General features: G+C 40.6%; 1 protein-coding gene across 1 annotated transcript; it reads right to left on the bottom strand.

The window, feature by feature from the left end:
* Positions 1-2,455: 2,455 nt before the first annotated feature.
* Positions 2,456-6,861, bottom strand: rag1 (recombination activating 1). The gene is made up of 3 exons (XM_061822749.1): positions 6,518-6,861; positions 5,292-6,424; positions 2,456-4,552 (listed from the first exon to the last, which is right to left on the bottom strand). Exons 1-3 carry the CDS (start codon positions 6,859-6,861, stop codon positions 2,802-2,804), a joined length of 3,228 nt encoding a protein of 1,075 aa, XP_061678733.1. The 3' UTR covers positions 2,456-2,801.
* Positions 6,862-24,530: the final 17,669 nt, after the last annotated feature.

The following is a 24,530-nucleotide window of genomic DNA, read 5'->3' as shown; positions in this document are numbered from 1 at the left end:
CAAGGTTTGATTGTGTGGAAAGAACTGAGGATGTGTGTCTACATGCCAAATCTGTCTTTGTCGTGTAGACAAAAACAGAAATCAGGTTACAGACAAAGAAAGTGAAACAAACAAAGTGAAACAGTACAAGAACCATCCAGTGAGTTTTAAAGCTAAGAAATGTATGTCACAAATGTTAAATTCTCTCAGTCATACTATTTTCCATTCCTATTAAGGAAATTATTTTGATTTTTATTTTAACTTTTTGATATGCTCTGGATTGTGCTTGGAAATTTAAAGCAAATAAATGAAAAACTACCTTTTAACTGGGAAATTGACATCATAAATGTATTCTATTTTACCTTTTATTCTCTGTGTTGATTAAAACAATGACACGAGAATTAGATCCTGAATGTTTTTAATGAGGCGGCACGGTGGATTAGCTGGTCAAGCGTTGGCTTCACAGTTCTGAGGACCCGGGTTCGATCCCGTCCCCACCTGTGTGGAGTTTGCATGTTCTCCCCGGGCCTGCGTGGGTTTTCTTCCTTCCATATCACAAAATCATGCAACATTAATTGGAGACTCTAAATTGTCTCTAAGTGTGATTGTGAGTGTGGCTGTTTGTCTCGATGTGCCCTGCGATTGGCTGGCAACAAGTTCAGGGTGTACCTGAACTGGTGTGCTAGTTGACAGCTAGGATAGGCTCCAGCACTCCCCATGACCCTCGTGATGATAAGCAGCATAGAAAATGGATGGATGTACGGATGGATTTAATGATATAAAAAAAAACACAATACAAAATACACAACTAATCTACACGTTTGACCAAATGATGAAACACATTTTTTATTGTTTCTAGTGACTTCATATGAATTCTGGTGTGCAAAGTAATGCAGTATTTGAGCATTTGTGTAAAAGGTAAATACAGTATAGCATAAAATGGTAAGTTTGCATCGTGTTAATTAAAATAAAAAATTGCTTATTTTAAATTCCCTGATGTTCATGTTGACTTTCATTGGATTTACATATTTCAATACAAGATGGCTTACTGGTATTTTTCCCCCAAATAGTTTGGAAATGTTGTCATTGACCTCAGTGAAGTGATTATGAATAAAACTTGTATACTTTTCCCATGTGTTTGCAATCAAATACAAGAAAAAAAATAATAAAGAAATTGAGAACTGAGTTTATAGTTTTGAATTCTTGATATTTCTACAATTGTGCGATGTGCAAAATTCACATATTGTATAAAATAATTTCAAAAACAATTCAAAACACTTACTCAGGATATGTATCAAACTGGCACGTCATAAAAAATGTCTTTAGTTACTGTTTAACTATTAGGAACGATAAAATAAAGAAAAAAGAAAACACATTTTAGTATGATTTGAAGATGTAGTGGAAAGGTTAAAACTGAGAAATAATTACTCAAGAAAAGATTTTGAATTTTTGTGTCTTTATTTTAGGTTTGAAGAAAAAAGATTCCAAAAGCTTTTAACTTACTGTAAAACCGGTTGTGCAAACTGATACTGCATGTAATTTAGTGTGGTGGGGAAATAGAAAACGCAGAAAGCGGTGATGGAAATGTTTGTGAATCATCCATCACTGATTTATTTGGAATTGCAATTTTTTGGGGGGCAAAACACAACTATTAGACAGGCAGTCATAAAAAGGCCTTCTAAAAGATGATGTCTGTTGAGGCTTGTGACAACCACAGTGGTGGATTGCTACGCTTATGACAGTAACATGGAATCAAACAACCAGTGAAATAAAAAAAAACACAATTGCTTGTTCCACCTCCAAATGTCAAGGGCAGGAAAAGACAATGCAATCAATCAAAAAAATAAAGTTGCCAACAAAGTGAGTTTGCACAATATCCTTCTGCCTCTCCTCTATCTTAAGGTATTGTGATGAAGAAATGTCAAAAGGAGAAAACTGCTCAGTTTTATACCAAGCCAAAGAAAAATCCCTGCTTTCTCAAGCTGTTGGATATTTGGCTTCAAACTGGATTTGCAGGATTTATGAAAAAGGCCACTATGTTTTTTTTTTTTTTTTTTGTTATGTGAAGATGTCGAATAAGCCTGATCTATCATCTAATGTGGACAAAAGAGAAAAGACAAAAAAAAAATCGCTCCAAAGTGACCTGGCATATATTCTGTCCCCAGGGGTGCCTGGATAAAGCAATAAATTAATCTTTTGCAGAGGGAACTCATGTAAATAAGAACCTTAAAGTCACTGTGATTGCATTTGTCTTCATTCAAAATGAAGTCAAAATATCCTGGGCACAAATGTGGTTATCTTAACGCATTTTCCCTACTATGACTTATACCATTTCCTCTGCTTTCATAAATATCCACTCGATAAATTCATAAAGATGTCACATCATTGCAATACAATAAACTGAGCTATATTTTGTGCATAAGGATACAAAACAACACTTTTATCACCAAACAAGAGTCTGTGTGTTACCGTCTACATATCAATTTACATCCTACACACACAGTGGCCATCCAAACAGTCAAGACACACAATTAACAGTTTAACATTACTTGTCTGTCAGGCTAAACATTAATGAAAAATAACTTAATAAACATATGAGTGCATTTTGAGTTTGTAAAGCCCTCAAAAAGAATGTTACCATAACAAGAAAGTGTTTTAAAAGAAAAACTACATAAAACAAATGAATACAAAATCATTCCTTTCATTGTCATCTCCTTGTTATAGTTCATAGTGTGTAAACAACCTTGAATGTTAAATCAATCAAAACTATTCCTCTGTTTCACATGCAAAGAAAGAAAGAAAGAAAGAAAGAAAGCAACCCCTCAAAAATCAATGAGCTCCTGGGACATACTTTCAGTATCCTGGAGTTCTGATGGGTCAATGGTTCCTTTCAGGGCTTTCGCAGAGTACTTATGAGCCTCCATGAACTTCTGCAAATACTTTGATGTGTAGAGCCAGTGATGTTTCAAGACATCCTCAAGCTCAAAAGCTTTTGACTGACGTGCATTCATCTTACGGAAACGCCTGAAAAGTTTGTTTGCTGACTCGTTGCCCTCACTCGCCCAGGCACCGATAGATCCATCTCGCTCTATTATTTCAGGGACATGAGCCAGAGTCTTGTGGAGGTAATTGGTTATTTTGCCATTGTACCTGTATTTGAAAGTAGTGGAAATAAGGTCAGCGAATCTCTGGGAATTAAAGGTATAGCGGCAGAGCTGGTCAGGACACTCCTTGGCCGGGCAGGTGGAGCGCCACACAGGCTTCATCTGGAGGTAGAGCCTCATCAGCTCCCTCAGAGCTTCCCTCCTCTCCTCCGAGGGTACCAGCTCACACACCACTTGCACAGCCTCGAGGGTCATTAGCTTGCGGGCGTAGTTGCCATTCATCCTCATCACAGGTTTGAGCTTCAGCTTCTGCCTCAGTTCTTTATCTAGAGCTGCCCGCCAGCTGCGTCGTTCCTCCCGGGTGGGATTTTTTTTTCGGTACACCTCCCCTATTTCATCCTGGAAAATTTTGTAGAACTCAGTGGCATTGCCAATGTCACAGTGCAACGCATCAAGTGTGGATTGAGTCTCCATGAAGGGCTTAGATGAGACCCCTTTGACTCTATCCCGCAGTTCCTCCACTGACTCAGAAAACGGGTTGGATCGCCAGATTTCATAACGTTCCAGGTTCTCATCATGGCTGCGTGTGACGGCATGGAGCACGATATTTTTAGAGGCTTCGACCCGACTAGCGTCACACAGTGTGCAGACATAAGCGGATCCAGAGGCTTCCAAACCCTCCAATTCACGTACCATCTTTTCATCATATCCCGATCCTCTGAACTGGAAGCGGAAAGATCGTGGAAGGCCAGCTATGGACAGAATAAGCCTGCTCTCCTTCATTGCATTACGCTCTGCAACCATGGGCGCCAGCACAGCGGTGAGTGTCTCGTGGTCCGCTTCATCCACAAACATCAGACAAAGGGGCTTACAGGACAATTCAGAGTTTGGCTTTGGCTCAGTGAATATTGTGACCTCCTGCTTATCATCTACACCAACCAAAACAGAAATTGACATAACCGTGAAAGAGAAGCGAACAGCTTTCTCGGGAACAACTGGTCCTCCACCATGCTTTTCACTGACATCTCCCATGCCGTCACAAGATTCTTTGATCATAACACTGAAGCCGAGGGTACAGGCACTCTCTTCCAGCCCCCTCTCTCTCAGCCCCTCCACAATGTCCTCCTCCAGATCCTTTATTGCTGACACCAGAGCCACATCGTAGCGGAATCTTCGTGTGATGGTGTCAGATGGTGAGTCATCCAAAGAAGAAGTCCACCCAGAGAGCCCATTTATGATGCCAACATTGCAAGATGTAGACACATTCTTTAAAGCTGGCTGCCATTCAAACTGGTGAAAGCCAGGGAGAAGCTCTTTCTCTCCAGCTCGGAGCGCGTGTAAGGGCTGAAAGATCTGGCGGCCACTGGTGGCTTTGACAGTACGGTACACTTTGTGATACTGGCTGCAGCTCAGGAAAGTGTTGACCCGAATGGCCAAACACACAGCAGGATGCAATGCAAAGCCTCTGCCTGTGTAGAGAGACAAATTAAAATATTTCTGTCAAACACAGAAAAGCAAAATAACACTGAACCAACAAAGGAAAATAGAAAAGGATACTGAGAGAATTATTCAAAACCAAACTGAAAGCTCAAACTTTAAAAAGAGCTGGCGACACTAACTTTGCCACTTTAAAAAGTGGTTTCATTCCTACTGCAGCACAGCAAGACCATGAATGTATTCTTGACCACAGCACACAAACCCATGAATACACAATATTTCTTTATTTCTAAATGTCATAAAAGGCAAAAGGGTGAAGCTGCAAAAAATAGGAGAGATATAAGCTACTGATGAAAACAGACACCAGCTGGCTTTAATTCCCAAATGAGGACGGTGCTGTCTGTGTCATTTGCAGATACAAAAGCTGCTGATGTTTTTCTGATTCTAACAGCCCCTTTGCATGAGTTGGTGATCCTATATCAAAGGGAGGGTGAAAATGAAAGTCTGACAGTCAGAAAAAGATTGTGAGAGTTTGAGAAAATCATGAAGGGCCAAGAATTGTATCTTAAAAGACAGGGATGGGCAAGCTTGAAAAGCACAGAAAACCTTTCTTAAACGATGAACTTTTCAACTCATTTTTAATTAAGGGATGAGTGCAGCCCTCAGACTATGGCAGAAATTAATTAGCTGTAATTAATGTATTTATGTCTGTCTTTCGGTGTTAGGGGAGTGTACACTGATTAAGCGAGAGACTGATTCGTTGCCTCTTACCTTGCATTGTAACCTCCAGCTCATCGGCCATCCGATGTTCATTTTCAGATCTCAGTGCCAGCAGATACAGTGTCAGACACACAGACTTTAGGTCGCCACCTTCCTCTTTATCTGCAAACACCCTCACTTGGTTCTTCAGGTCTCTTAGGCGATGCTTCTGGGCACGACGCGTGAGGGATAGCAAGTGTTGCCGGGGCCTTCCCCCTTTATTGGTTATTAGGTAGTTGTCAAGCTGCGATGATTGCTGTCTTGCATTTTGGTCTTCCACATCATGGCTCATACAGTGAGCTTTAAATGAGTCTAGTCTTACATGCTGACCGCAGCCATCCCTTGGGCAGAGCAAAAGCAGAGAATGAAGGACTAACAAAAAAGTTTGGGCAGGGAGAATGAGGTCATTGCTGGAACAGGGTAAGTTGCAAGCAGGACAGCGAGGCCCTATAAAGTTGTTGTATTTTATAATACAGTTGCGGCAAAAGAGGTGACCACAGGGGGCTTGAACTGGGTCAGAGAGCAGATGGTCACACACCATGCAAGTGAAAGAACAGAGGAAGTCAACAGGGAAATTCTCAGATAGAAGTTTGCTACTAAGGTGTTCTTTCTGACAGTGTGTGATGGTCCTCACCCAGTGCACCCTTTGGACACTGGGACTTCTCCATGTCTTGACAAGAGGACCATTAAGGTGGCCGCCAAATGGTCTCAGAACTCGACTCTCACCACTGACAGTGATGTGGCTCTGGTCAATTCTGGCTCTTTTCACTAAGCTTTGCGCTCTGGGAGTGGCTTTTCTCCTTTTCCTGCCAGTCTTATGGAATAATTGTTTCTTGGGTGAGCACACACGGCAGAAGGCACAATGAGGTTTCCAATCGGGGACTTTTGTCCTGGAAAAATTGCAAACACCACCTCCACGTATGGCGGTCATCCAGCAGTGATGGCAGAAGGAAAGTGGATGGACAGATTCTGTATCTTCTCTCACATCCATTTGAAAGACTTTGCGGATGACTTCTGGCCATTTCGTTGATGTACAGCCCATTTTGCAAAGGGAATTCTTGCTTTCATTATCCAGAAGCGCATGAACATCATGGACTGTGCCACCAACTTTCCTTAAGAGGATTCCACAAAGACGGCACAGACATCTTCAAAGAAAAACAATGATTATTATGTACTATTTCTGCCAAAGAAAGGAATACAATACAATCACAAGTAAAGGTTTTATGATAATTAATCACCTGAGATGTTTGATGTGGTTGTCAATTTCTGCTATCTTCATATCCAAGCTCTGGTCAGGCGGTTCAACAATTTCCATGTTTTTTGTATCAAGGCACAACTTCATGACACTACCTGTACTCATACTATTATTTAACCCTATATTTGGAGTTGTACACAGGTTAGGGTGAGATATGCCTGACTTGGCTTCCTTCTCAAGCTCTTTCTCACTGTGCACGGGGGCCTTCTCTATGGACTTCACTCTGAACAGTTTAAACTTCCACTGAGAGTACTTAGAGTGAGGATGGTGGAGCTCAGCCGGCATAGATGATCTGGGGCCATCTGTCTCCAGTCTTTCCTCAGCCATGATTGGATTTAAGCCTGGGAGAGGAGAGGTGGATGGAAGGAGACAGAGAGTGAGATGAGAATACATTCAAAAGTGATGGGTGACTAATCTTCATAGAAAAGAAAAAGTATTGGGGGAAAACTGCCTTTGACACACAGATCTAAGGATACAGTAAAATTATTTTTCTCCTACTTAGTCCCCCTAGGGGTCTTTCAGCTTGTAGCCCTAACGGATTCACCTAATTCCGATAATACATATTGATATGTACCCTAAAATCTATTGAACAAGATAGTAAATACTGACCTACAGCGTTGTGTTGCACCAATATAACAAAATAACACTATGATCAATACAGCATCAAAATCTTCATTTCTCTCATCTCCCTGCTTCAGGAGTCTTTGAGACTGTTTAGTATTTCTTTGACACGGAGAACTTGATAAATTACCCCCCTTTTCCCTGGAAGACTGTCAGTCATTTATATTTGTTATTTTCTAAGATGGAAAGTGGATCAGAGCACAAGGAGCCATAAAAACTGTCTTTGTGAGGGCAAGGGGAAAATTGAAGACAGTTCAACTTATTTCACAATACAGTTATAGTGACTAGGGAAGGGGGGAGGAAAACAAAACAAGAAGCCAACACACCGAATAGAGATCATAATAAATAATTCCAGAAAGCCCATTGTTCAGTGTAACATTTCATAATTCAGCAGACAAGTGCTCATATAATGTGTACTGGCACGGTCAATGATATTGTTTATCTGATTCTAGCTAAGTTCCATTACCACATCACACATTAAAGCAAGCTGATCAAACTAATGTTGAACCATTTATGAACTATTTTATCCAAGTATTAGTCTTACCATATTGTACAAATGGCATTCTTCCTGCAGCATCTCCTGTCAAACCATTTTTTGGCATGCTCCCTGGAAAGCTCCTCCACTTCAGAGACCTTTATTTACTTCTTATGCTGAACTCTCTTTAGAGACAAACAGCTGAGCCTGTGTGGATGAGTGTCAGCTGGGCTCTTACCTTGTTTTTCAATCTCAGCTGGCGTCAGTCCCCTGGGGCTCCTCTCTGCATGAAGGCACAAGGGAAGCCCTGGAGCTATAGACCTAAACACACTGTTGTATGTGTTTGTCTTTCACAGCTTGAGGCATCTGTTACCAGGAGTCAAAGCTCCATATTCTGGAATGGATGTTGTCTTTACTTTTGTGGCTTGTATTTATACCGTATCCTTGTCAGGATCCCAACAGTCAACACTCGGCACCTGACGCAAGCAGCTGATTTTTTGGGTGAAAAAAAAAAACAAGGTCAGAGCCACGAGCCACAGTGCTTCACACGTGCATAGGTTGGGGCACAGACAAACAACTTTTATACCCCACAAAACAGCACAGTATGCAGAAATAAAGAAGGACAAATATATGGACACCTTCCATGAAAACAACCAAATGTGCATGTGTTAAATTATAGATAGGGAAGGGGGGAGGGAGAGAGCAAGACAGAGAAAGAGTGATACCTCAAATTTAATAAAGAATTTTCATTTTTTTCTGCTGTTTTCTTGTTATAGCGCAAAAAAATGTGCTATTTGATCTCTTGAAAGCCAAAAATATGGTATCTGTTTACTGTATATATTGGAGTGGAAAAGGCAGATCTTATAAAGCAACGTTGAGTCGCACTGAGGGAATTGCTTTGAAAGGACAAATTGAGTACAGCACTTAAAAAAAAGTCCAGTGGCATCATCCATAAGGTTGCCAGGTATCTTTCTGAAGAACTTGGGGGTTATGTCATTTTAAAATGCCATTTAAATGCCATCCCTGGTTGAAGATGTACATTGTGCAGTCACATTTGACATAAAATATGCAACAAAGATGTATGTTTTCTCCAATTTACATGTTTGACCTTTCAGGATTAAAACTCAGCTCAAGCCCATCTGTGTGGAGTTTTTAATTTGTTTTCTCCAATTTTGTGTGGGCTTTCTCAAAGTTTCCTTTCACATGCCTGTCAACTAACGCTCTAACTTGCCCAACACTCAAATTGTGAATGGGTTACTGATGGTGTAGTGGTACACATGCCTGACGTTTTTTGCGGGCAGCATGGGCTCAATTCATGCTCAGTGATGGTGTCAATATGTGCCCTGCGACTTACTGGCGACCAGACCCGTTCAGGGTGTATTCTGCCTATCTCTGAAACTAACTTGGAAAGGCTCTGGCATTCTTGTGACCTGTGTGAGGACAAGCATCTTAAAAAATGCACACGAGTTACCTCCTCTCACCCAAAGTCAACTTGAATAGGCTCCCGTTCACACACGACTATGAATAAGATCAGCAGTTGAATGTGGAAGTGTCTTTGACCCTCCTGTGACTTAAGAATTTGACTTTTATTTTTGAGAATTTCAAGGAGTTTTTGTTCATTGTTGCATCACCTTGGAAGAGACAGAATGAACATAAAGCCCTAAAGTTCTCATCACAGATGAGACAATTAATTCAAACTCAAATAAAACAAGTATTATCAGAAGATATATCAAGCTGACTTTTTTTCCTCACCAAACTGAACAGCATCTAGATTCCAGTTCATGGTGTACCTCAAAGATAGCTGGGATTGACTCCAGCACTCCGGTGACCGGTGTGAGGATAAGCAGCTTGGAAAATGGATAAATGTATGTTTGCAGGACTAATGAGATGATCATTTGGTTCTCCAGAATTATTCTTGTTTGCACTTATTCCAGACATTTAAGAAAGGGTGGAGACTGGCTGGCTTTTTATATTTGCTGCATATGATGAAGTTTGACCTGATATGATACGCAGTGTGTGTTTTGTGACAAATAGGAAATGCGTCATTTGATTCGGTTTTGTATACTACCTGTATATACCTATCCACATTCTACTGAGAGACAAAGTACAACTTATTGGATGTATATCTTATCAGCATAACACAAAATGATGGATTATAACAAGATGTTCCACTCCCGTTGATGTTAATAAGATTTACACTGTTAGCCATGTGTTTGCACTCATCTGTGAAATAACTACCTCATCTTTGTGGAAGACAGAGATGAGACTGTCAGATGAAACAAACAAGTAATGACCCCCCCCTGGGACCTTCATCTCTTGGTGTCTGCTAATTGACTTGCTATTGATCAACTCGTAGACACTTTGATTTATAGGAAGGAAGACTTTTGGAGACACTTGCATAGAGACGTAATTATGATGAGCAGATTGTTGTGCAATTTGCAATGCGACACTGTCGTGACAGTGCACTTTTAAGTGTCATTTAAAATTGAATGGAAACAATTTTAACATTAATGAGTCAAGTACTGTTATGTGCATGAGAAAATTTAGCAGGTGCGTGATGTTGGGTGAATGAGAGGGCGGTATCCATCAGAAGACCTTCACACACACACGCACAGACCTTCATAAGACTATTTTCATTGGTACTCAATTGGTGGCCCCCCAGCTCCCGTGTAGTCCGCTGGCCACCCATTTGTGGCCCATAAACTGTTATGCCCCTTTCGGGAATCAGATAAGATATATGGCCATAAACCACACTTCACTTCATACAGTGGAGTGGTTCAGCCCCCAATTTGCGTGTCTGTCAGCCACAACACAAGAATTTATCACGTCCCATCGGAACGAGAGGTAGGACCCAAATGCAGGAACTCGGAAGACGCAAGGTAGTTCAAGAAGAGACGTTTATTGTATGCAGAGTTCGGGGATCGAGCAGGCAGTCCGGTGCAGATGAGCGGACAGGCGGGAGTCGGTACACGGGGAAACAACGCAGGCAGAAGTGTCAAGGAGTCAGGCTTACAAGGTTGGTCAGAGAACGGACGGAGGTCGGGACACTCAGGTTCAGTCAGGAATACGAGGGTGCTGGAACGGGACATAAAGCTCAACGAACTGGCGGCTGACCAGTTGTCACTGGGTCCTAAATATACGGGGGATGATCAGCCCGCATGAGGCACAGGTGTGTGCCTCCCAATTAGCGCACCCGCACAGCTTGTGCTGGAGCGGCAGGATCATGACAGAATTACTGCCTACACAAGGTCTATTATGTGTTTTTTCCTTTGTTGGACCTTTGCTGTTGTGCAATCAACAATTAAGGCAGCTGGATTACAAACTCTGACTCCCAAAGCACCCACCCCACCCCACACACACACACACTCACACCAATTTGGATTTATCCGCATTTTTGCTGAGTTCAGATTTGCTCATACTCATCTCAATTTCACTTGTCAGCCACTTGCTAACAAAGGAAGATACTGAGATGAGAATGTCAAAAAAGAAAGAAAGCAGGTGAGAATGAAAAGTGGGGTGCAGAAAATATAAAAGACAAAAGACAAATATTAGAGGAGGATGCGCTAAATGTTCAAACTTGACAGATCTTTTCTGTGGAAAGCGGCGCAAAGATGCTGCAGAGGCAGGATCCAGCAGCATGACTACAGGTGGGCACAGTGGGAAATTGGCTATATATACACCTACAGGAGGCCATCCATTTGTTATGTGAACAATTTGGTACACCTCATTTAAAATAAAATTGTTTGCAACTTTAGTCCTTCTCTATTGCATGATTGATTCTTGGCTGATTCTGTCACCTGACCTTGTGATTAGGTCACTACATACTTTAAGCAGTTAAGGAATATTTACTCATTACGGTACATGAAATATGAACAAATGACTGGAATCACTCAGACATAAGACAAGACATGAGCTTTAATTCGGTCAAGGGGAGTGTGTGTGTGTGTGTGTGTGTGTGTGTGTTTGTGTGTGCACGTGTACATTAGTGTGTGTGCACATGGGTGTTTTTGTGTGTGCATGCATATCTGATTTATCTCTGGAGCTTTCTTACATGGATTGCATTTGTCTGTTAAAGAAGATAATACTTGTGATTATCATTGTTCGTATTAGCTTCACCAACATCACCAGTGAAGATGACTCGCAGAGGGGCTAATGACGGACTTGGTGACCCCAGTCAAGGCATTGACAGTGGCGAGTTGGTGCTGGTCTTGGAGAAGGAGGAGGAATATGTGGTGGTCTTATTGGGTGAGAAGGAGATGAAGAAAATAGAACAGAAATCAACAATAACCAGACCGGTAGAGATGCAGTGTGTCAGACTGCCATACTGGGTAAGTAATTGTGTTATCTACAGTACAGGATACCATAAAAATTATGACATCTAAAATCTCCGTCACCGTTCAATGCCTCGTATTCGGGGTCTCACTTTCAGATCTTTTCAATGGGGAATTTTCATTTAGAATATGAGTGAAGTGAAAAAACTTAGAAATCAAAGTAGCACTACTTAGTAGCCAATCACTGTAGTTGGAATAATTTGTGTGCATACCTGTAATTGCTTTAATAAGGGATGTCCAAAAACTAGTCCAAATGGATAGTAAAGTAGGCAAACCTAAAGTATGTGTTCCTGAAAAACCCAGAATCTTTCCTTTAGGGTCTGTCTTTATAAAATGGAAAGAGAGAAGTGTATGGCGTAAGAGGTGAATGCTATAGAACGCGGATATAGCATAGCAGTGATCTTGTATAAAGGAGTTGCAGAGGATAACAGGCTTAGCTCAGAGTGAAGAACACGTTCGGGCTTGAGGGTGATTGTGGGCTGTGACAAGGAAAGGGGCACAGAGATCAAGCCTTCCAAATGCAACTGTTAAAGCCAGAAGTCTAAAAAGACCACCTGAGAGCTCAGTCACAGTGGAGCTTTAAGAAAAATGGCAAAAGCAGAAATGGACAATGAATGAATACCACTGATGCAACGCTGTCTTCCTCATATGGAATAAAAGGTCAACATGGTTTTGAGCAGATATAAAAACTCAACTACACATCGCTGTTTAACTGCCAATTTTCTTGAGAGATAAAAGAACAACACCAAAAGAAATCAAATAAAACATTTTGTGCAGATCCAGTAAATCCTACACATAAACAACTGAAATGTGGTTGGACAAGTATTCATACTCCCATGAGAGGGATTTAGAAATTATTTATTGTGGCCTAATTTTTTTATATGACTAAAACTTAACATTTGGACAGGGTTGTGTATACTTTTTATATTCACCTTATATTTGAATACAATTTCTGCATGATCTTTCTAAATGTCATGAAAAATGCAAGCATTTCTGTGCGAAGGGCATTTCACTCACACATTCCCACCGAGTGTTATGCGATATATCCAACATTAGGGTGCAATTTTTAATTGCATTTTAATGCCGTGTTCAGCTGTTCTAGCCTCTTCCCGCCAATTCTCAGTGTCCTGCTTCGCTCTATTCACTTCCTCGACAGTACTCCTCTTCCTAATGCATGATTTGATAGATTAGACCTTTAAGGAGTTGGACTCACAGACCAACTTGTCAACACTAACTGCACAACAAACCAATGAAATCCAACAATCAATACATCTCTTGCTGTTGATTCTGCGCTCTCCTTGTCTCTTTCTGTTTGCCCTCAACTCATTTTTTTTTCTAGTCAACTGTGTGATTTTTTTTTCCAATAAAGTGATGAATAAGTGTCCACCATAGTCTACTTTATCACATTCTAGTGGGTCCGTAATTACACTGTGACAACATGAGGATGTTCGGGTTGAGAGATGTCATGGGCTTTATATGATTGCAATGACTCTGCTGCTTTTGTTGTTGTCTCTTTATGACTGATGGAGCCTTGAACGAGTGCTGAGACATAGAACAGCATCACAACTTCCACAAATAACATCCTTGTTACAAAGCGCTGACCACCCGACGTCATCCATGTCTAGCTTTCCAAATCCATCAATTTTCTGGACCTCAATAGGGTCACAGGTGTTTTGGAGCCTATCGCAGCGATCTTCGGGCGATAGGCGAGATACACCCTGAACTGGTTGCTTGCAAATCACAGGGCACATAGAAATAACCAACCACTCGCACTCATGTTCACTTTACAAATACTATTTTATTGGAAATTCTTGATTTGTTCCAAGACCCGCATTAAAACCTTCCCTCAAGCATCATATTTTTTTTGCCCTTGACTAGCTCCATATATGCTCTCTGCTCTTGTGGCTTAGTTAATGTAAATTTGGTCATCCCATTTGTGGATCTTTAGAAATGGAAATTTTTTATTGAAATAGAATAATTAGTTAAATAACTCAGAGATAGTCCCTGATGGTGTAGTGGTACACTCGTTTGACTTTGGTGTGTGCAGTGTGGGTTCAGTTCCCACTCGGGGACGGTATATATGTAAATGGTTCTCCGTGTCTATATGTGACCTATGCCTGATTGGCGACCAGCTCAGGGTGTAGTCTGCCTTTCTCCCAAACTCAGCTGAGATGGGCTCCAGTGCCTCGCAACCCTAAACACAGCAAGCGGTGTTGAAACTGAATGGATGGAAACGTAAAGATAATACTTAGTGTATTTATGGTCAGCCTTCCAAAAGCAAAACCTACAAGAGTGAAGACAATCCAGATGGATGGTGATCCATTTTTAGAGAACCAAATGAAATTAAACTCTAAGCCAGTTCCAAGACCACTAGAGAAGATTAGGGAATCAGGATCAGTGTCTTTTGTCAAAATGAGCAATGCACTTCTTTTGTGTATTCCTTGTTTAATTAAATGGTGATATCCTTAATTGGAGAACAATCCTTCTGTTGCTTGGGGACTTCCAGTCGAGTAAAGTCCCACTAAACTGCATTTGGCTTGTGTTTAACCAAGTATTCACCCTCTTTCTCAAACTGTCTGGTGTACGTTTACACAGAAGGTCTGTCAGCTGAGGAATAGTAACTTGCAAACAACCACTCAATATTTCAAATGTTCACTTCCCACCTTCGATGGGAATACTGGATGTGCACTTCAGTATGTGTGTAACATTGTACAGTTTTAAACAAAAGACATTTCTTTTAAAACAGTATTTTTAGTATAGTCTTAACTGGTCAGTTTTGCCTTGACGCTTCCTCTGTCAGGCATGCTCCTTCTGTGTAATGAGCATATTGTGGCAGCAAGGGAGCTATGTAGATAGAGAAATTGCTTCCATTATGTGTCATCGAGTGGGAAATGCACCTGATTTTAATTTTCCACCAAACACATAAAGGTCTGTTCTGCTTATAGAACCTAATATTGTTTTCATGGCTTTAGAATTAATAACTCATTGTGAGAAATACCAGGACAGCTATGCCATTTTCTGTGCTACTGCTGCTCAGAGGTCAGACAAAGGGACAATGGACAAAATGACACACTCATACGGAATACTGGTTTGGAGTGACTGGCCGAAAGTCCAGTTTACAGACACAAAGTAGTTATTTCAGAGGAAGGGAGGAGCTTGGAGGGACCTTTATTTACTTGGTAGATAAAAGGTAAGGAAGGTTGTTTATTTTTGGCAGGCAGTGTGGTTTCATAGAGAAATTACTATTAGAACCAAAGCCCAAGTGTTTTAGTATTTATCGTCTTATCATGGCAATCACTATACAATCCAGCAGAGAGCTATTGTTGCTCTGATCTGGGCTCTTGGTACAACCTGTTGATTGTGAGGATGACGCGAGGGACAGTAAGTCGTTGTTCGAGAAAAGTCTTGTGATTGATAGGCCATCATTACATCCCCACCTCTCAGTCAGTCAGTCAGTCACAAAGAGGTTTCAGAGCCCAAGCATGGTCAAGGAAGAAAACAGATATATGGAGTCATGCCATAACACTCGGGTGTGGTCTCGAGACCAGACTCAAGGCCACATTTTAAAGGTCTTGATATTGTCCCAGACTTGACTCCCAAAAGTCTTGGTCTTGTCTGAGTCCCAGACTGGTCAGACTCACGATTTTTCACCAAGACCAGTTGAGACCTGATTTGAGATTCTTCAACTTCATGAATGTCAAAGGAAAAGCACTCGCTAAAACAATAATTCCTGCTATTTATGTGGTATTTACACTCCACCGCCCGTGTGATGACTGCTACTTTTGCAGTGTTGTGACATAATTACAAAAATACCGTCTTCAACCGACTGAAATGGGGACAACATTGAATGTTAGCCAGCATCAAAACAAAACATAAACACAGGCAAGCTAATGTTAATTTTAACACCAGGAAATATAATTTTGTCTTTCTGAGATGATTATTTCAGTAAAGAGGTTTTAATTCCACCTTACATTGGCTTTACAATATTCAAAAGACGTACATAAAGTTTTGTAAACTTTAATTGTAGCTTATGTCAAATTAAAAAAAAAGGCATTTTTTCCCACTCTTTGGACTCTACTTCCACTCAAAAACTAGTTTTACACTCACCGATTCACATAAAAACATGAATAGTTGATGCCATCAATTAAGCGAACATCAATATCACGCTGCACAAAACACATTTTTGGCTGTCAAATGTACATTTAAGAACGGTTTTCATGGTATTGGTGTTGTGACAGTCTCAATTTGTGTCAATCTTGGTGTTGTCTCGGTCTCAACCCCCAGAAGTGTCATTATTGCCTTGGTTTTGGTGAGTTCTAGTCTCGGATAGTGTGGTCTGAAGGAGAACACTAAATGGGTCAACGGTTGCAAGTGTTTCTCCTAAATTACTATCCACCTTTCTATTTTGGGCCAGATATATTTGGATATATGTATACATACCATTCTTCATTTGCAGATCAGTTCACGCACAGCAAGTACAGCAGACTCTGCATAAGTGTACACAGTCTGTCCCGAATAGGTAATAAGGGAAGAAATCAGGTATGATCTGTCATAATAACTGTCATTCTTCTATTCATACTCACTCTAGCTTTATCAGCTTGCTCCCACATGACTCTGATATGCAATGATCTTCATCCCTTACCTTTTAGTCAAAGAACTGCTGGCGCAATGGAGGGGGGGACAGAGATGGGAATTGGTTGTTCAGTCAGATGGTCTACCATGTGCAAAATTGATTTGAGCTGACGAGAACACCACCTACCAAAGGTATGGGGAGGAAGTCAGTGATGTTGTGCCCAAACTATTGGGTAAAATGAATGGTAATTAGGAAACTGACTGAATTGGATCATATCCTTCACCTGGGTTCATTTATTTGTGAATTTTCTTTTGAAAAAGACTCATTCTGAAATTCAGATGTGGTTTAAAAGGAGTTACTGAGATTTCTTTTTTGAAGTTGGGTGTCTTGGCATTAAGTATTGCCTCCATTCTCAAAGTAATTGTGCACTTTCAAAAATTACCTGATAAAATGTAACTGAGTAAAGTCCCTAAAATGTCTTAGTTTTATTTCATCGCTCGACCTCTTCATGCCATTTTGAGAAGTTACGTGTAATTATTCTTGTGAAACTGAGCCCATTATTGTAAATAACCCAATAAGAAACTTCACAGTGCACATCCCCTTAGCTAGTACACTCTATATGCAAAGCAGAGCCACATTGTTAAAGAAACTGGCAGGAAGTGATTATATTTGTAATTTAATTTCCTTGGTCACACATAGATAAGAAAATGGAACGGCTACAGTGTGCCAAGGTTGAGCAGAGCGAGTCTGGAATGGGACTACGGCTTCATTGTTTGGACTCGGATGTCTGAGACGACACCACTTACACGAGCAAAGGACCCAGTGGGAAATTACAGCGTATGTGACGATTCAATCATGAGTCAAGGACATAAAAGCTTCATTAACACACAAAATGGCATAAAGAGTTGTGTGAAGCCAAAACTTGTGTACTCCCAAGTCAAATGCAAGTGTAGGAAAAAAAAAATAAAACTCCTTTTCCTTCCATCTACCTCGTCTCAATGTCAGTTCTAGTGAACAAATGTAATCAGCAGGGTGGTCTGGGTGACGTGTCCATCACAAAGAGCAATGGCTCATTGAGGATTCCACAAGCGAGATGAACTGAAGTCGTTGCACAAAGCATGGCCGAAGGACACAACGCATACTCGCCTCCTGCCTCCCTCCGTCTTTACTTTCCCCCCCCCCTAAGATTGTGCAGCTGGTCACATCAAGATTCCTGTCTTTCTCCAAAAGTGTCCACTTAATGCAGTGAAGGACACAGTATTGCGGTGGCCATGTTCTTGTGTCGACTATATCAGACGTTTCAAGGCTAAAGAGGGATGATGACAAGGGAGATGGAGAGAGAGTGAGGGAGAAGGTTCATCACAATGCTGTACAGATTTCAGGGACAGTGTGAAGCTATTCCGTGGCATCTAAAAATCCTCACTCCATCCCTTTGTTCTCTGCTCTCTCCTCCCCTCATATTGAGTCTGCTACTCCCCTGCTGTCTTTTCGTTCCGCTCCTTTCCAGTTTTCACTTTGAACTCAACTGTACAACTCCATCAACGAACTTGAAAATGTTCAAACCGAATAATGTAAATGACAGACATTAAACTGTAAAAAAAAAAAGGTTTTTTTCAATATGGTAATGTTATAGACTTCGCTTCCAAAATGGGCAACTCCCCCTTTCCTTCTCCAAAGTGATGTTGTGTGGCAATCAACATTTTATTTTGTATTTTACATTTGTTCAACTTTTACACATTTCAAAAAGAAAAATACCAATGTATATATACCTGCAGAGATTTGTTATGGAGCATTATCAGACAAGCTTTACTTAGCCAGATGTCATCGTAAGATATCTATGAATGTTACACTAGCACCACCAACAGGCAAAAGACGAAGTTGTTTTAACAGTGAAAATTTCAAACTTACCTCTAAAAGCATACAAAGATTCCTAGGTGCATTTATTTAACTCAGTTAGTGCAGCAGCAGAACGTCAAGCACATAGCAAGATTTCATCCTGTGGGGGTGGTGTAACATAGTTAGTAGGACATGGTTGGATAATAAGTCTCTAATTGATATGAAGAGCAGTGGCTGAGCACGGGTTGTGTTCTACACATGCTGCCAGCTGCCTGCTGGAAGTGCCACTGGCCTTCAAGCAGGGAGACGTCCTCTGATTGATGTCTGTTTAGTAAATGCCCTTCAACAATCAGAATCCACAATCTCATATCTTTCCGGTCCAATCGGCAAACATTCATCTCTTATTGTTGCCTTTGTGCATGAATGTCTGACTGTGTTGTTTTTTTTTTTCCACTCCAGATTGATTCAGAATATTTTTTTTAAAAGTCATTTTCAAACAATGCCGCTAAACATTTCACAGAAAGTCAAAAGGTTTGTTTCTCGATATTAGGTTTTGTTGAAGACAGTGTACTGTACTGCCAAGAGATCAGCTACCACATCTTCAAGAGAATAGAAACTTAAAATAAAAAAAGCAACCCATTTGAAAAGTACTTCTACATATGATGCAAAGTGGGTTTGCAGCTCTCTCAAATATCAAATTAGATTTCAAAAGTTTCCTTTTGAGAGGAGTGGGCGGACCTGGAACAGCAGCAACTGCTGAGAGGCACAGCTGGACACAAGAGTATACTCCACAATGAATCAATTTTATTTGTTTATTTTTCAAATGATTATTTTTCTAGCTGGGATTCTATTTGTGGTTTGAGTGCTGATGTAGGATGACCCTCAAGGACATTTGCCTCATTTACACAGCAATTAAGCACTACCCTGTTGCTAAATTGAAATAAGAGACAAAAATCCTCTGTGGATTTAATAACAAACTCATTAGCAGGGTCCAACAGGGCAGAAGAGCCTTTTAATCAGGGCATCACCTGATTAACGCCCAATTAACAAAGCTAGACCCTTTTAATTTCCCCACTTTGGCACATTGAGAATACAAGCACAAGCAGTCCAACCTCTGTGTTACCTCTCCTCATGTGAAAGTGAGACCACATTAAATGTAATAATGTCTTTGGAAGCAGTCTGTACGTCTGTATGGTGGTCCTAACACACTCCAATTGTAACTTTGTAGCAGCAAACTTCCAACTGATGATGCTTTGGTGCTCCAAGATACAGCAAGCAGACAAATGAAAATGTTAAATGTGGATTAAGATTTTAAAGTTGTTCTCTATCACAAATATTTAGTGACTCAGGATTTTTTAAGGGGGGTGGGGGGGGAAGTGTCACAATAGCGCTGAAGCCTATGCCAGATGACTTTGAGTGAGAGGTGGGGTACAACTAGGACTGGGTGCCAGTCAAATTCCGTCAGATGGTCATTCACATCAAGAATGGACAATTTAGATTTCTTGATAAACCCGTGTGTTTTTAGAATTGAAGGAAGCCGGAGATGGTGACAACATCCAAACGCCACACAAAACATATATGAAAAACCAAAACCTCTGAAGTGTCAGGCAGATTTCCTAAATACTCATTCAGAATCCTACCAAGTAAATAACTAATAACAACATAAAACATGACGTGTATAGTATAAAGTATAAAGTGCATATAAAAGGGAGCATTTTATTCCATTCAAAGTGTTTAGAAACAGATGACACTTTCAGGATATTCTTGTAAAAACTTTCATGTGACCAAATCTTTATGCAGAAACAATAGATTTCTGTATGTTTATTCCAGCATCAGAATAATTCATTTGTACAAGTCAAATAGACGCACAATCATTGACTAGGAAAAAAAAATCCTTTGCATTTAAAATATACACAGCATTAATCCTACATTTCTTTCACACATTCAGAGTCAGTCTTACATCCATTTTCGATAGTGCCTCTTCTCATTAGAGTCTCAGTTAACTGGAGCTTGTCCCAGTTAACTTTGGGCAAATGGGCAGGACAGGTTGCCAGCCAATTGCGGGCCCAGTCACTTAAGGGGCTAACTTTTTAAGATCCCAGAAAGCAGTCATTAAATTGCGAGCTCATCCCAGCCAACAGTGTCTGCTGTTGGTAGTTGTTGTGTCTAATGTACTAAGATTGCAATCATTTATTAAGATCTCAAATAACATTTCATGATCACTAATCAATGTTAGTATTTGTGTGCACATGGTGTAAAAGTAGAAAAGAATGGCATATTTAACAAATGTTTTTGTGCTTTACATAGCACTCATAGTCTTTACGATGGATATTTTGGACAGCTGCAAGTGCTGAATGAAGTTTGAAGTGATGAACTTATAATTTCTAGCGGATAAAAAAATCATATTACTGTATACAATAAAAAGCACTGTACAGAAAATAAATCATTAAAGACTGGCGACAGCACACAGGAAAAAAACTCTCTAGAAGAGGCCAGCACCAGATAATTGCCGAAGTGTGCTGAAATGACCAAAGCACAAATAAATGCATCATTGAAAGGAGTTTTGTAAGCCCTTCTGTAAGACCATTCAAAGCAAAAGCACTAAAATTGATAATAAATGATATGTCACCATAAATTTGGTTTCTGGCATTTCAAAAATGTTTACACAAGCGGAAAAGGTCAGTTCTCCCCACCACTTCTTATTTTGCCTGCGCCTCCTCATGAAGGTTATGCTCAGATGTGCCTTTTGCAGCTCCCTTTCAGATGCGATATTTAAAGATGCAAAATCAGCTATCGCGAGACATCTCAGGTTTGATAAATCACATTGAGGATGTGGAATTAACCTATTTACATTTCCCCTTCCAAAACACACGAAATGAACTGTGCGCCATTTCTCCGCATTTGGCAGGCGCAATCCTGCCTTCATCCAGTTCATAGCTCAGCTTCCACATTTGCTTGTGTGAGCAATTACATTTACACCCGTTTTAGCATGAGCAAAACTTTAGCAAATCAGGCCTCAAATTTTTCTTTCTAACTAACTCACACAAAAGACAAAGCAAATAGGCCTTCTGCTTGCATCCTGAATAACACTGGTTTCTCCATTGAGTTTGTCCATGTTAATGTAAAACTACCACACATGTTTCTCTATCTTTTGCAGATGTTGTGGCAGATTTAAGGCATTGACAAGTACCTCTTTGGAGCTAGCTAATTCTTACTGAATGCAGTGTGAGGACAACCATCGTTGAAGCTACGGTTCAGGCGAGAGGTGACCCTCCATGACTCCACTGCCTTCTCCAGGTCTTCTAGAATGTCTGGCACAATAGCTTGTTCAGCTAGGAAGACAATCATTTCCACAATCAACAGCAGGATCCAGCCTAAAGCCCCCAGCCAATAAGAGGAACCTAGGATGGAGAAGTCCTGGTGGATTTCTTCGGCATGTTGATAGGTGAAAATGGACCAGCTAAGTAGGAAGAAGAAACCTGCCAATGGAAGAAAAATAAAACAGTCACAAAACAAAAAATGTCATTAAGGCCTATTATTGGATGCCTAGAGCTTTACAAAAGGGTTTTTATGATAATGTACAGGGAAATTATAAAGTCTATTCAAATACATTCTGCCCTTGAGGGTATGTAAATGCAGCACATTAAAGTCTTCTTCAATTTAACTCAAACCAACTCAACAAAGTCTGTTTGGAGATTAACAGAAAAACAAAGCTATTTTTAGGACTTTCCTCAGAGAGTGTGCTATATTTAAGTCATAGCAACACAGCAACAATGTCCCACCAGATCCAGCAGCTGGAGATCTTCCTTTAGCAAAAATAATATCACATCTATGGTCTATACCTCTTGTCTTCATTAGGTTCCTTAGTGAGTGGCGCCTATCTCAGCTAACAGTGGGAGAGAGGTTTTATACTGTACCCCAAAGTGGTTGCCATTAAACTGACACTGCACATACCGTAAAGGCAATCAGTCACACTCGCAATCACAGCTATGGAGAGTTTTGTTTTTAATTAACTGAGGCAGAGAGCTTGAGGGGGTTTAGATTTACATCTACATGACTTCACTGCAAAAAAATAATGAATTATCATTAGGTGCTGGTTCATTCCTTCTCATTTATCTGACAGTTAATAATTTAACCCCATTGTTCCTATATATTTGACTGTGTTACTCTGTCAAGCTAAAGTAATCTTGGGCATGGAATGCTATTACCTGTAGATGACATGGTAAGGAGAAGCAAGGTGGTGGGGTAGAGAGCAGTTCCTGCCATGAGCAAGGAGCGAGTGTTGGAGTACGAGCGCACTGTCTCCGATGTCCAACAAAGAGCAAAGACCAGTGAGAGAGCCCCTGTGCTCAAGGCCAACAGGAAGGAGAGAACACCAAACACTTTCTCTGTTTCCAAAGATGCATCAGAACAGGCACAAAATAAAGACAGGTCATATGTGAGTGGGCTTTAAATTTTCTGCTGAATTTTTTTTTTTTTTTTTCTGCAAATGTCGCTCACTGTGCATTTGTTTTTATAAACAACCAGTCCAGTTTTTAGCTTCAATAGTGATTCCCAACCAGACATCAGTTGTGCCACAGGAAAGTATCCAATTCCACTTAACTACTCCAAAAATGACTATTTATTTACAACAAACAATCCATGATTGTTAATCTACAGCGACGGAAATAAGTATTTGAACACCCTGTTATATTGCAAGTTCTCCCACTTAGAAATCATGGAGGGGTCTGAAATTTTCATCGTAGGTGGATGTCCACTGTGAGAGAGATAATCTATGAAGAAAAATCCAGAAATAACAATGTATGATCTTTTTAACAATTAATTTGTTTGATACAGCTGCAAATATGTATTTGAACACCTGTCTATCAGCGAGAATTCTTATCCTCAAAGACCTGTTAGTGCACATTTGAAAGTCCACCTCCACTCCATGTACTACCCTGAAGCAGATGCACCCGTGTGAGTTCATTAGCTGCATAAAGACACCTGTCCACCCCATACAATCATTAAGACTCAAACTTGTAACATGGCCAAGACCAAAGAGCTGTTCAAAGACACCAGAGACAAAATTGTACAACTCCACACGGCTGGAAAGGGCTACGGAGAAATTGCCAAGCTTGGTGAAAAAAGGTACACTGTTGGAATAATCATTACGAAACAGAAGAAGCTAAACATGACGGTCAATCTCAATCGGAGTGGAGCCCCAAGCAAGATATCCCATCGTGGGGTCTCAATGGTCCTTAGAAAGGTGAGGAATCAGCCCAGGACCATACGACTGGACTTGGTAAATGACATTAAAACAGCTCCGACGACCATTTCCAAAGCGACTGTTTGTCATGCACTAAAACGTCATGGTTTGAAATCATGCATGGCACGGACGGTTTCCCTGCTTAAACCAGCACATGTTAAGTCTTAATTGTGCCAATGACCATTTGAATGATAGAGAGGAGTCATGGGAGAAAGTTTTGTGGTCAGATGAGACGAAAATGGAACGTTTTGGTCATAATTCCACTAATCATGTGGAGAAAAAAAATGATGAGTTCCATTCCAAGAACACCAACCCTACTGTGACGCATGGGGGTGGTCGCATCATGCTTTGGGGGTGTTTTTTTGCACATGGGACAGGGCGACTGTAGTGTATTAAGGAGAGGATGAACGTGGCCATGTATTGTGAGAATTTGGGGAACAACCTCTTTCCTCAGTCAGAGCATTGAAGATGGGTCGTGGCTGGGTCTTTCAAAATGACAATGACCTGAACCACACAGCCAGGAAAACCAAGGAGTGGCTCCGTAAGAAGAATATCCAGGTTCTGGCGTGGTCTAGCCAGTCTCCAGACCTAAACCCAATAGAAAATCTTTGGAGGGAGCTGAAACTCCGTGTTTCTCAGCGACAACCCACCAAGCTGTCTGACCTAGAGAAGATCTGTGTGGAGGAGTGGGCCAAAATCCCTCCTGCAGTGTGTGAAAACCTGGTGAACAACTACAGAAACGTTTGGCCTCTGTAATTGCAAACAAAGGCTACTGTACCAAATATTAACATTGGTTTTCTCAGGTGTTCAAATATTTATTTGCAGCTCTATCACACAAATAAATCGTTAAAAAAAAATCATACATTGTGATTTCTGGTTGTTTCTTTCTAGATTATCTCTGTCACAGTGGACATG

Source organism: Syngnathoides biaculeatus, chromosome 6 (genome assembly GCF_019802595.1).
Source record: "Syngnathoides biaculeatus isolate LvHL_M chromosome 6, ASM1980259v1, whole genome shotgun sequence".
In the NCBI taxonomy this organism is placed as follows: domain Eukaryota; kingdom Metazoa; phylum Chordata; class Actinopteri; order Syngnathiformes; family Syngnathidae; genus Syngnathoides; species Syngnathoides biaculeatus.
This window is presented reverse-complemented; position numbering and strand designations above follow the sequence as displayed.